At 33.8% G+C, this 13,900-nt stretch overlaps 1 protein-coding gene and 1 non-coding gene across 2 annotated transcripts; both read left to right on the plus strand.

The window, feature by feature from the left end:
* Positions 1-1,047: 1,047 nt before the first annotated feature.
* On the plus strand, positions 1,048-1,154 carry LOC121211543 (small nucleolar RNA R71). Its single transcript, XR_005906767.1, has one exon. It is a non-coding gene; the product is annotated as a small nucleolar RNA R71 (small nucleolar RNA).
* A 7,034-nt stretch (positions 1,155-8,188) lies between these two features.
* Positions 8,189-10,773, plus strand: LOC107918481 (aluminum-activated malate transporter 9). Its single transcript, XM_016848052.2, has 6 exons — positions 8,189-8,726; positions 8,820-8,957; positions 9,086-9,355; positions 9,437-9,573; positions 9,678-9,821; positions 9,990-10,773. The coding sequence occupies exons 1-6, from the start codon at positions 8,564-8,566 to the stop codon at positions 10,608-10,610; spliced, it is 1,473 nt and encodes a 490-aa protein (XP_016703541.1). The 5' UTR covers positions 8,189-8,563; the 3' UTR covers positions 10,611-10,773.
* The last annotated feature ends 3,127 nt before the right edge of the window (positions 10,774-13,900 follow it).

A 13,900-nucleotide genomic window follows, 5' to 3' on the forward strand; every position in this document is an offset into this window, starting at 1 on the left:
TTCCACATACGATGTAGCGTCTAATTTTCTTTTATTGCTCAGAAGTTCTTTTAAGAATTTTGCTGAGTTGGGCATCTGTGACAGAACTTCAATAAAGGGTAAGTTAATATGTAATTTCTTTAAGAGTTTGACAAACTTACCAAATTGTTCTTCTGTTCTGTCTTTCGTCATCGCTTTAGGATATGACACACAAGGTTCATAATTCGTACTTACCTGTTTAGGATCATCATCGTTTACCTCTTCTCGAACTTTGTTTATCGCGTTGTCTTGCTGTAATTCTGGCTCCGGTGTAATGAATTCTTCTTTATTTTGAGTACTAATTGCATTGAGGTGTTCCCTCGGATTAGGTTCAGTATTACTTGGTAAGCTACCTTGTGGTCGTTCGGAGATTAGTTTGGATAGCTGGCCTATCGGAGTTTCGACTCATTGGATTGATGCTTGTTGATTCTTAAGTGCTGTCTTGGTATTTTGGAAACGGGTTTCTGACACCGAGATGAATTTAGAAAACATCTCTTCAAGGTTTGGTTTCTGCTCTTGTTGATAAGGTGGCTGATGAAAATCCTGAAGATTTTGTGGCTTTTGGTTCCCTTGACCACCCTAGGAGAAATTTGGATGGTTCCTCCAACCTGCATTATAAGTATTACTGTAGGGGTTATTTTGAGATCTAAAGTTATTGTTAGACTTGTTCTTCTTCAGTTGTAGGATTGAAGGATTGGTATTCTGTATGAACATCTCCGCCACTTGAGTCACACCTCATTACTGGATGTACCTGCGTAGAACCAAGTAAATCGTCAATCTTTTTATTAAGAAGTTCTACCTGATTAGAGAGCATGGTGACTGAATCGATGTTATAAACGCCAGCTGTTTTCGTTGGCTTTGTCCTCATAACTTGCCACTGATAGTTATTCAGTGACATCTCCTCTATAAATTCATAGGCATCTTCCGGTGTTTTATTGTTGATGGTTCCGCCAGCAGCTGCGTCAACCATTTGCCAAGTCGAGGGATTCAGACCATTGTGACAATGTTTGTACTTCAAGCCAAAGCGGTAACCCATGGTGAGGGCACCTTCTCAGTAAGTCATTGTATCTCTCCCATGCATCGTAGAGTGTTTTTAAATCCATCTGCACTAAAGAAGAGATATCATTACATAATTTAGCCGTTTTAGCCGGCGAAAAATATTTTAGTAAAAATTTCTCGGTCATTTGTTCCCAAGTAGTGATAGACCCTCGTGGTAACGAGTTCAACCACTGTTTTGCTTTGTTTCTCAGTGAAAAGGGAAACAACCGAAGACGTATGGCATCATCAGAAATGCCATTGATTTTAAATGTATCGCAAAATTCCAAAAAGTTCGCTAAGTAAGCGTTGGGATCTTCATCCTGCAAACCATCAAAATGAACGAATTGTTGTATCATCTGAATAGTGTTAGGTTTTAGTTCAAAAGTATTTGCAACTATAGCAGGTCTAACTATGCTAGATTCAGTTCCTGTTAAAGAAGGTTTAGCATAATCATACATAGTACGTAGAGAAGGATTTTGATTAGCCGCAATTACGGGAGGTAGCTGATTGCCTTGGTTTTCAACCATCTCGTCGGTTGGGGGTCGAGTATCGTAAGCTGCGCCTTATTTCTCTTTGATTTCTACGAACTGTACAATCGATTTCTTCGTAAAAAAGTAATGGTCCCGACGGGTTTCTTCTAGTCATAAACTATAAAAACCTGCCAAGAGAGAGAAAAATTAAATTCATAAATAATAAAATAAAATAAAATTCCAAGAAAAATAAATGGCTAAAGTAATAAAGATTTAGTGTTCCTAATATTTCAGTTCCCTGGCAACGGTGCCAAAAACTTGATCGCGTGATTCTTAATAAGTAATAAATATTTATAATGAAGATCAAACCTAGACTAACTATTATCACGACAAAAAGGCAAGTGCACCTATCAAACAATAGTATAGTAATGGTAAGACCGGGATATCGTACTCAAGGGAACCAAAAGTACTAGTAATGGCTGTCTTTTTTATTATCTAGCCTAAAAATAATGGGGTTTTGTTTTAATTAACTAATTAAACTAAGAACGCACAGAGAGAAGAATTGAGGAATTACTTTTGGAAAAATCAATTGAATGAAGACAATACCTAAGGAAAAATCCACCTAGACTTTACTTGTTATTCTGGCTCCGAATCGGACGATTTATTCATTCAACTTGTTCCGTAGAGATCCCTAAGTTATGTTATTATCCCTGTTCAAGACTAATAACGTCTAATCCCTAGATTAAATAACCGAGACTTTTCTCTAATTAACACTCTAGGGTTGCATTAACTCGATCTATAGATCCCCTTATTAGGTTTCACCTTAATCTGACAAAATCTTGTCACCCTATTTCTAGGCGTGCAATCAACTCCGCTTAATTATGACAAAAGTACTCTTAGACAGGGTCTATTCCTCCTCTGAATAAGAGCATGTCTTGAATCAGTATCCTGGGATATCAAATCAAGAATTAGGAACACATAAATAAGAACAAGTTAAATATTTATCATACAATTTAGAAAATAATAACAAGATTCGTCTTAGGTTTCATTCCTCTTAGGTATTTAGGGGATTTAGTTCATAACTAAATAAGAAAACATCTCAGAAGAATAAAGAATACAAAACATAAAGAAAACCCAAAACTCTTGAAGGGAAATTGAGGAGAGATCTTCAGTCTTGATGGTGAATCCGGCTTCTGAGATCAATCAACTTCCTTGAGGTAATTCCTTACCTCCATTCTCCGTCCCCTCTTTTTCTCCTCCTCTAGTGTGTATTTATAGGCTTTGGAATGCCTAGAAACCCTCAAAAGTGGCTTTTTCCGAATTGGACTTAACTTGGACTCGGCAGGGACACGCCCGTGTGACACGACCGTGTGACGTGATTACCAGGTCGTGTTCGATCCGTTAAATTGCACATGGCCGTGTGGGTCAATGGTCAGGCCGTGTGAATCGTGAAAGCCTTGGTCGATACCCTTGAAAGACACGGGCGTGTGAGTTGCCTGTGTGGCAAGGCTTAGGTCGTGTCATCTTCTCGATTTGGTCTGTTTTGTCCCTTTTTGGCTCGTTTTTGGCCCCTTTTGACTCTTAGTGCTCTACTGAGTACAAAACATGAAATTAAAGCATTAGGAGCATCGAATTCACAAATTCTAATGAGAAACATCTATAAAATGCATTAAACATGGGGTAAAAATATGTATAATTTACGGTTTATCATTATGTTTGTAACTTAATTGAGAATGTTTAATCTTTAATTGGATACCATGTTCTATGCCTTTGATGTTGTATAAGTGTGTGAGGGATTAAGGTTGACCAAGGCTTGGAAAATAGCCTAAGTGTTGGCCACATGGACAGAGACACGGCCGTGTGCTTCAGTCGCGTGGAAGACACGGCCTAGCACACAAGTATGTGTCTTGACCGTGTGACCTTAAAATATTGCTGACGTCATAAACAAAGAGTTACACGGGCTAAGGACACGGGCGTGTCCGAGCTATACGGGCGTGTAGGACCACATGGCCTACCCACACGGGCTTGCAACTCTCCAAAACTAAAAAATTTTCCAAGTGTTATAAAAAGTTCATAAGTTCTCGGTTTAGTCCCGAACCACCCCGATGTATGTTTTGGGCCTTGTAAGGCCGTATAAGGGACATTATGAATATGAATAAATGTTTTTAATTTGAACGAAATTTTTTTATGACCCGATTTTACATAGTTGTGTACGTTTAATTGTAGTAATGCCCTGTGCCCTATCCCGGCCTTGTACCCTATCCCGGCCTTGAACTTGGGTAAGGGGTGTTACAAGATATGGGCATATAAAAGTTGATTGCTGGTATAAGGATCAAAAAATTAACTTTGCAGTAAAAAGTGATGAGGAAAACAAGCTTTTTATGGCTTGTATTGATACTAACCATAAGCCAAGTGATTTGTGGTTTGTGGACAGCGGCTGTTCGAATCATATGACAGTCACTAAATCCTTGTTCAAAGTGCTTGATGAGTTACAAAAGATAAATGTGCAGCTTGGGAATAAAAGGGAGATGCAAGTTGAAGGAAAAGTCACGGTGAAATTTTTTACTAGCCATGGAGAAGGAAAAATTTTAGACAATATTCAATTTGTTCTTGATTCAGGATACAATTTATTGGGTGTTGGAAAACTAATAACTAATGGCTATTCTGTCATATTTGATAATGATGCATGTATTATTAAAAACAAAAAGTCAGGCAAACAAGTCCATGTCCACATAACTCCAAACAATATGTTTCCGTTGGATGTTTCAAACATGGAGAACTTTGTTCTTGCTGCAAGTGCAAAGGATGACTTAAAGCTATGGCATTTGAGGAATGGACATCTCAATATTAAAGGCCTGAAATTGCTAAGTGATAAAAGTATGGTTCTTGGACTACCAAAAATTGGCTCTCTTGATTTATGTGAGGGGTGCATTTATGGAAAGCAAACTAGGAAGCCATTTCCTGTTGGAAAAGCATGGAGAGCTATTGAATGTTTAGAATTGATTCATGCCGATCTATGTGGTCCTATGCAAACCGAGTCCTTGGGTGGGAGCCATTACTTCTTATTGTTCACTGATAACACTTATATATCTTATCAATTTGCTCTAGCTGTTTCAAATCCTCTGTATTATGAAGAAGCTGTTGATAAGGAGGAATGGCAAAAGGCGATAATGAAGGAGATGAAATCCATTGAAAAGAATAGAACTTGAGAGATGGTCGACTCGCCAGAAGACAAAAATGCAATTGGTTTGAAGTGGGTGTTCAAGAAAAAATTTGTTGCAGATGGAAGCATCCAAAAGCACAAAACTCGTCTTGTGGCGAAATGTTATTCACAACAATATGGTGTTGATTTCGAAGAAACCTTCTCTCCAGTAGCTCAGTTCGAAATGGTAGGGCTTGTTCCAGCATTGGTTGCACAATTGCAATGGCCTATTTGTCAATTTGATGTCAAATCAGCATTCCTCAATGGAGATCTACAAGAGGAGGTTTATGTAGCACAACCAGAAGGTTTCATAGAGAAGGGCAATGAAACAAAGGTGTACAAGTTGAAAAAGGCGTTGTATGGATTGAAGCAGGCCTCTCGAGCATGGTACAATAAGATTGATGGGTATCTTTAGAAGAAAGGGTACGTGAGAAGTGAGAATGAGCCCACCTTGTATGTGAAAAAGGAAGGTAAAAATGATTTCATCATTGTTTGTCTTTACGTTGATGATATCATTTATACTAGTTCCTCTAACTTTCTTATTGATGAGTTTAAGTCTCAAATGATGAATGAATTCGAGATGTCGGATATGGGTTTATTGTATTATTTCCTTAGTCTAGAAGTTCATTAAGCTGAAGATGGAATTTTTATCTCACAAAGAAAATATGCCAAGGATCTTCTTAGTAATTTTGGCATGTTTAATTGCAAGTCTGCAGCTACACCCATGAATATCAATGAGAAATTGCAGCTAGAAGATGGAGAAGAAATGACAGATGCAAGGAGGTTCAGAAGCTTGGTTGGAGGTTTAATTTATTTGACTCACACTAGGCACGATATTGCATTTCCTATTGGTTTTATTTCTAGGTTTATGCAGCAACCTTCAAAGGTTCATTATGGAGCAGCAAAACGGGTCTTGCTGTACATTACTGGAACTTTAGAGTATGGCATTTGGTACTCAAAAGCTTCAAATTTCAAATTGTGTGGGTTCACAGATAGTGATTGGGCAAGTTCTTTAGATGATAGAAGAAGTGTATCAGCAAATATTTTCATTCTAGGTTTAGGGGTGATCACTTGGAGTTCTGAGAAGCAAGCTATAATAGCATTGCCAACCTCCGAGGCTGAGTATGTAGCAGCAACTACAACAGCTTGTCAAGCTATTTGGCTAAGGAGAATGTTAGCTGATCTTCAACAAGAGCAGAAATGTGCAACAGAGATATTTTGTGACAGCAAGTTAACTATCTCCATGACAAAGAATTCAACATTTCATAGTAGAACAAAGCACATCGATATTTGTTATCATTTCATTCATGATTTGGTAGCAAAAGAGGAGATATCTTTGGAATATTGCAGCACCCAAAAGCAGCTAGCAGATGTGTTAACAAAGGCTTTATCAAATGAGAAGTTCAGTTATTTTAGAAGTCAACTTAGTGTCTGTAACTTTGAATTAAGGGAGAGTGTTGAGAATTAATTCAAAGTAGTGGGTTGTTGACCAAATATCTTGGTAGAATATTTGTTAGTTTAGATTTTATATTCAGTTTAAGTTGTTAGCTATTTTTGGGTTAAGGTAGTTTTTTTGTAAGCCTATAAATATAGGCATTTATGCTTTGTTTTTAATCAGTTCAGTGTTCATCAATAATAGAACAACTTTGATGCATATTGTAATTGTCTCTTTCACGTTTTCTTCTTTAACAAGATCTCTTATCAATCTCACCTAGGCATGTAGATCTCTTCTCGGTCTCACTACTTGGCACAATCATATCATATTCTTATCCACGAAACTCTCCTCACGATCTCATTTATCTAGATTTTCCACTGGAATTGTCAATTCTAATGTATTAAACAATTTGATATAATTGAACAAACAATTAACCAAGTATAGATGTCAACCTAGTTAAACAATCAACATGAATTTTAGCATATAATAAAGCTTAAGAACCAAATAAACATTTCATCAACATTTGGTAAACAAAAGGTAAAAAAAAGGGTTGAGAAATGCTCATTTATAAAGGTAGATCAAATAGAGAGAAAGAGCCTAAAAATTCTCCATTTATAAAGTTTCTAATAAGAGTGAAGAAAGATCTACAACAAAATAATGCCTATGTTAAAAGCAAACTAAAGATAACCTAAATTGCTAAGAATATTTTGTAAAAAATGAGCTAGACTATGAAAAAAGTTTGTAGAAATATGCTAGGAACATGTTTATATAGTTATAAACTAAAATGCTAGTATACCCTTACTAAAAATTCCATTTACAAATGTTAAGGACCTAAAATGACACCAAAATATCCCTTAAAACCATTTTAGATCTGAGTAGTTTTGTATTTCATTGTTGCGACTGTGAAAATTCATCATTGCAAACGGCGTGTGGTCGCGAAAATGATGTATCTATCTTCAAGGATTCATTCCAAACAATGGAGATGTCATCGCGACCATGGCAATTCATCGTTGTGATAATGACTATGCTTGCATGGTTCTCTACACCATTTGAGTGCTTAATCGTGTCATCATCCATAGGGACCTAGAATGTCATTTTCACACAAGTAAGTTCACATTTAAAGGGACATAACGCCAATACTCAAAATATATGTAAAAATACTAAAAAAATTATATCTAATATAACTTTTACTACTTAAGAAAAAGCACACAAAATTACTCTAAATGCAACTCAAAACATGCTCTTTAAGTGTAAAAATGACTTAATTTATCATATCAATCTACAACACATTACTTGTTTTCCACCAAGTTGACATATACAACAGTAGGGAGTATTGCCATCGTAGTATTGTTGGCAACATGTGAAACACTAATAGCAACTACGACGACACCAACATTGGTGACATCAATAGCAGGAACAATATCCAAAATATCGTTAAGATTCAAGGAGAATGGTGTACTAGATAGGTTTCTGAAAAAAAGAGATGAGTCATAATGAACACTCTAGGTACCAAGTCTTTAGAAAGCAAGAGCATGGTGCACCTGGGAGATTCTAAGAAAAGAGAGACAAGCCATAATGAATACTATTAAGTACCAAATCTTTAAAACACAATAGTTAAACTTCAAGTGTATTGATGTATTGAAAACTGTCCTCGAAGATATTTCACCAGCAATATACCCCTCCGTTAGGGTTTAACAAGGATTTCTGTTACAAGAATAGGAGTAGGAATAATCTAATTAACTATATTTTAAAAATTATTATCCATTTTTTACTTTTTTATTTTTTATTTTTAAATTTTATTGAAAATCTAAATTAATAAAAAAATAAGCTACTTTTCTAAACAAAATCAAAACAATTGAAAAAAAATATTGATATCTCGTGAAAATTGAAAAAAAAAATTGTCTGTTATTACTGTGAGATTTTTTTAAAACCAAAGGTAGTAGTTAAAAACAAGAAAATATAACCATTTGATTAAATCCCGTGCACCTTTTAAATTAATTACGGAATATATTGCGAATGCAATTTCTCTAGATCTTTAATAATGAAATCGGTTGAATTGGTAAAAGGATATCATTGAAAGAAGCCAAAAAGCTTTCGTCTTTACTGTCTTCATCTCACTCATATCCTTTTCAAAGCTATTCTTCTCTTCAATCACTGACATAGATTTACTCAGGTTCAACAGATCTGTTATCAAATTTCCACTCTCTGCAGTAAAAAGGGTGGCAAAAATGGGGTCTGTCAAGTGTAATTGGGCAGATAACAGTGGGGGAAAGCTTCCTCTTTTGGTCAGCTTCTGGGGAAATGAAGATGGAGGAAGTCGACGGACGGGACTGAAAGTTATGAGAGAAAATTAAGAATTCTTGGGTTGAATTCAACGATTTTGCTAAGAAAGTATTGGAAATGGGACGTTCTGATCCCAGGAAAGTTATGTTTGCGATAAAAATGGGGCTGGCATTGTCACTTACGTCTTTGCTCATATTCTGGAAAGGATCATATCAGGATTTTGCTCAATATTCAATCTGGGCAATCCTCACGGTCATAGTGATGTTTGAATTCAGCATTGGTACTTCATCTACTCATAATCTTTTTTTCTCTCTTTGGTGAATTTCATCAAAGTTTCATTATTGGTTAGACTGTTTGGTTTGCCTCTGAGCAGGAGCAACCTTCATCAAAGGATTTAATCGTGGATTGGGAACACTTTGTGCTGGGATACTTGCATTTTGCTTTGCTGAGTTATCTGTGGTGGCCGGAAAGTTCGAGGAAGTTGTCATTGTAATAAGCATTTTCTTAACAGGTCAGTGTTTTTCTTATTTTCTCTTCTAGAAATCCCCGAATTATATCCATATCCGGCTTCCCTGTCGATTTAGGTTGAAAGCAACGGACAGTTTTTAAGTCTTTAACATATTTCTTTGCCGTGGATAGGATTCTGCGCATCCTATTTGAAGCTGTACCCGACAATGAAGCCTTACGAATATGGATTTCGAGTATTCGTATTGACATATTGTATCCTTATGGTAGCTGGTAACCGGACCAGGGAATATAGTCAGGCAGTTTTAACTCGGTTGGTGCTTATAGCAGCTGGAGCTGGTGTTACTTTGGTCGTAAATATATGTATTTTCCCAATTTGGGCTGGTGAATCTCTGCATAAATTGGTGGTGAAAAATTTTAAGGACCTTGCCACTTCTTTGGAAGGTTGCCTTTTCATTCACGTAACAAAACAGTCTAACCACTCCTTACATTCCTTTCTTCACTAATTTTGTTCTTGTTATTCAGGTTGCGTCAACGGGTACTTGAAATGTGTGGAATACGAGAGAATTCCGTCGAAAATTCTTACATACCAAGCTGCCGATGATCCACTTTATAATTGTTACCGATCAGTGGTGCAGTCTACAAGCGAAGAAGATACATTGGTATCTGCAATTGCATGAGCTATAAATTATGCAACAGTTTTCACTTGTTTGCACAACAGATTCCAGGGGTTGAAATGATGTTAATCAAATCTGTCCTTTTGCAGCTTGGTTTTGCGACTTGGGAACCTCCTCATGGACCTTATAGGCATAATTATCCTTGGGAAAACTTTGTCAAAGTAAGCGGTGCAGTGAAGCACTGTGCTTTCACGGTTATGGCACTGCATGGTTGCATCCTTTCGGAAATACAGGTTAGTACTCTGCTTCATCTAGTGCATCCTTGTTATAAAAACTTATCTAATTAAGAAGCGCGTCATTGAATTGGAAAGTGTAAGGTAGGCTGGCCATAGATGAAAGCGGAATTTGTATTATTGAAGTACTGATTCATTTGGCTTAATGCGGAAATGTTATAAATATAGGCCCCTGCAGACCGAAGGCATGTCTTTTCCAATGAGCTTCAGAAGGTGGGGTCGGAAGGCGGGAAAGTGTTACGTGAGCTCGGAAGCAAATTAGAGAAGATGGAAAAACTGAGTCCAGGTGACATACTTAAAAATGTACACGAGGCAGCTGAGCAGTTGCAGCAAAAGATAGACCATAAGTCGTACGTTTTAGTGAATTCTGAGGGCTGGGAAATTGGGGGAAGGCCCATGGAATTAGATTTAGAAGACCTGATCAATGCGGCTGAAGATGAAAACATGAAACTGGGATCTAAATCGTTGAGTGAAGCAGTGCTGGAGGTGAGGTCAGTCTCTGTTGGGACAGCTTTCTGTTATGACGCCAAAAACACGTTAAGAACATGGCCATCAAATGTTTCAGCTAATGAGGGATCAGTGGTTAAGGGGGACGAATTCAAAACATACGAAAGTGCTAGTGCTTTGTCCTTGGCCACATTTGCTTCACTTTTGATTGAATTTGTGGCCAGATTAGGCAATGTGGTCAGCTCTTTTGAAGAACTCAGTCTAAAAGCCAACTTCAAAGATCCTCCCATCATCAACATGCCCACTGAACCTTGTAAAGGAGTCGCTACTCGGGTTGTTTAGGTAGTAATTATGTTCTTTTATTTCTTTTAGCTGGAAAAGATGCCAGTGTATGAAGGAAGAAGCATTATATTTTCTTTAGAATTCTTGATTCTTACGAGTGTATGAAACTATAATACCTTGTTTGGTTAATAGTTTAATAGAGGAAAAAAAAACTTATTTATTATATTCGTTAACTTGACTCAAAATTTTTTTGACTCGAGTTGATTCGATTCGAAAAAACTTTAAATTAAGTTTTGTTGCTACAATAGGATTTGTCAACCTGACTAATTCGAAATTTTTTGACTCGACCGAATGTTCTCCCCTACATAGATGCACATATCTTTTGAATTGTGCTTGTTTTTCCATTTTAATACTTAAAATATTTTGAATTTATATATATTATGAATTATTTTATGTTTTTATAAATTTCTTATTTTAGTAAGTGGTATATTATTAAAAAATTGAATGTTTCAATTTAATAATTTTTAATATATTTTTATATTTTATATTTTGTATAATATTTTATAATTTTTTGTTTTATAAAATTGAAATATTATATTTTTTTATAAATTTTATATACAAGTTTGAGCCCGACTCATTTGTGAATATGTGTAAAGTACGACCTTTGTTTGTTATGGCCATAAACTTGTGCGCATTTGTCCTTCATGCAAGTCGGAATGCCAGTATAATGGCACATGACATGTCTTATGCATTTCATGAGTCTCAATCATCTGTGTGCTTCTGTCATGAGTTGCATATGGGAGCTTGTAATCATGGTGCACTTGAGTGATCCATCATGTTCAAGGGAGGTTATTTGGTACAACCAGACTAGTCTGTTGTTTAAAAAGATGCGAGTGTATGAAGAAAGAAGCATTATATTTTTGTTAGAATTCTTGATTTTTACGAGTGTATGGAACTATAATACCTAGTTTGTTAATAGTATAATAACACGAGGAAAAAACTTACTTATTATATATATATTACAATAATTAAACATAAAATAAATAATTATTAGTAAAAATATAAACTTGAAATTAGAAAGATAGTAATAGCTTTAGTAAACAATAAAATTTCTTTAAAGCAAGCAAAAATTTTTCCTTTCTTTGCTAAAAATAAATTATAATAATGACTAAATATTATCCATTAAATTAATTTGTTGTTAACTCATATACTAAAACATAAATAAAAGATAAAATAATTGGTAGCATTTTTCTATAAACAATCATATAACTTGTTTGTAAAATTCTATTTTCTTAATAACCCATTTTCAAAATCCTAAAAACCACGCGCACCCACACATCTATGCACATATCTTTTGAATTGTGCATTTTTTTTAATACTTAAAATATTTTTATATTTTGTATAATATTTTATAATTTTTTGTTTTATTTAATTGAAATATTATACTCTTTTGAATTAAATAAATTTATTAATAAATTTTATATACAAGATTTTAGCCCACCTATTCGTGAATATGTGTGAAATGCAGCAACATCAAGCATTTGGGCTTGTTTCAATATATTAAACAACTGTGGATGAGAGCAGTATGCAAGTGTCTTTGATGAAACGTGGCCTTTGTTTGTTGTGGAAATGAACTCGTGGGTCTTGTCCTACATGCAAGTTGGAATGCCAAAATAAGGGCACATGACATGTTTTTATGTTATATTAATATAATTGTGTCATACCTCCATCCATCCGTATTAAGACATATATAATAAATTAGTCATCAACAAATCAAGAGAACACTTGTAAGCTCATCCTTTATTTTCCTTTTTAAATCCTTAGTTTTTAAGTCTTCATCATCTGTCATTCTCCAAAATTTTTAACTTTTCGTACTGATTGAATAAACTCACAACCACAACAACTTCCATATTCCTTCCTTGTTACATCTGTCAACAAGTTCCACGTTTATAAACAAATAAAATGAATAAAGGAGGCCCAAAGATAGAAGAGATAGCTAGGCTGTCAGATGTTATTGTCTAATTGATTAAGGCTAAATTAAACACTTAGTTAGCACACAAATGCCTACTTTAATTACTTAGCGTTGAATGCTCTAGATGCTTCAATTTTTTTAATTAATTCAATAATTATGATTAATTAAGTAAAATGTTTGATTTGATGATAATTTTAGGGTTTACAGTTTTTTAAATTTTTTCTTAATTTTTAGTTAATCATTAGTAAGTTTTATTAAAATTCAATTAATCAATTATTATTTTAAATTTTTATATTAAACTATAATTAATATATTATGTTTTGTTAATTATAAAATTTATATACACTAATTTTCAGCATAACGTGTTGCACGTGATATCCATATTTATTAATTCCATTTTTTAAATTTTAATATTAATTTTTTTAACATTTTATACTGTAAATATAATTGTATTACAAGAAACAATATGTAAATAGATAGTCCAAATGAGAATGAAAATGTAATTGAAGTTAAGTATAAAGTGTAATTTAATATTTATTAAATTTCAACTCATTTAAATTTTTATTTAATTATTTTAATATGATAAAAAATATTAATATATAAAATGCATCCTACTTAAATACTTTGAGTTTGAATAAAGTTACAACAGTAACTCTATCTTTATAATTCATATAAATATCTTAAAATTAAAAAAGTATTTTGAGCCTATGAAGTTTGATTTAATTTGAATCCAACAATTTTTTTGACCAAGCAACAGAGAAGATGAAAAAAATTTAGGTATTAAAATAAAGATTCCAAAACTACGTCGTTTCAATATTATTTAATTTAAAAATAAAAGTTGATACGAAAACTAAAAAATTAGGTGGAATTTATAAAATAATGTTATTATTTACAAGAAAAATTCATGTTAAATATTTGTTTGTCATTTAAAGAGGAGTGATTAAAATAATTAAATTATATAATATGATTATTTAAATTGTAAACTTTTTTATTTGAGTGTCTAAAATGAAAATAAAAATAAAAATTTGATGGTCATTGTGTAATTTACTTTATTTTATTTACCTTTCACTTTTCAAAAGAGTTTTAGTATTAAGGAGTCTAAACATTAAAATTTTAATAACTTAACTTTTTTTATATTTTTTAAAATTAAATATTTTAGAAAGATATTTCCTCAATTATAATAATATATATAGATGTAGATGATATATAAATTGAATGCTATACAAAAATGTAGATTGCCAAGGATTCCTCCATGGCTATTACAGGAGTATTTGGTTTTAAGTAATGTGAAGTTTTGGTGAGTAATATGAGATTTGTGTATAATATTTTTATGTTTGGATTTGACATATTATATTAGGATTGTACATTTTAATAATGT

This window comes from Gossypium hirsutum, chromosome A12 (genome assembly GCF_007990345.1).
Source record: "Gossypium hirsutum isolate 1008001.06 chromosome A12, Gossypium_hirsutum_v2.1, whole genome shotgun sequence".
NCBI lineage: Eukaryota > Viridiplantae > Streptophyta > Magnoliopsida > Malvales > Malvaceae > Gossypium > Gossypium hirsutum.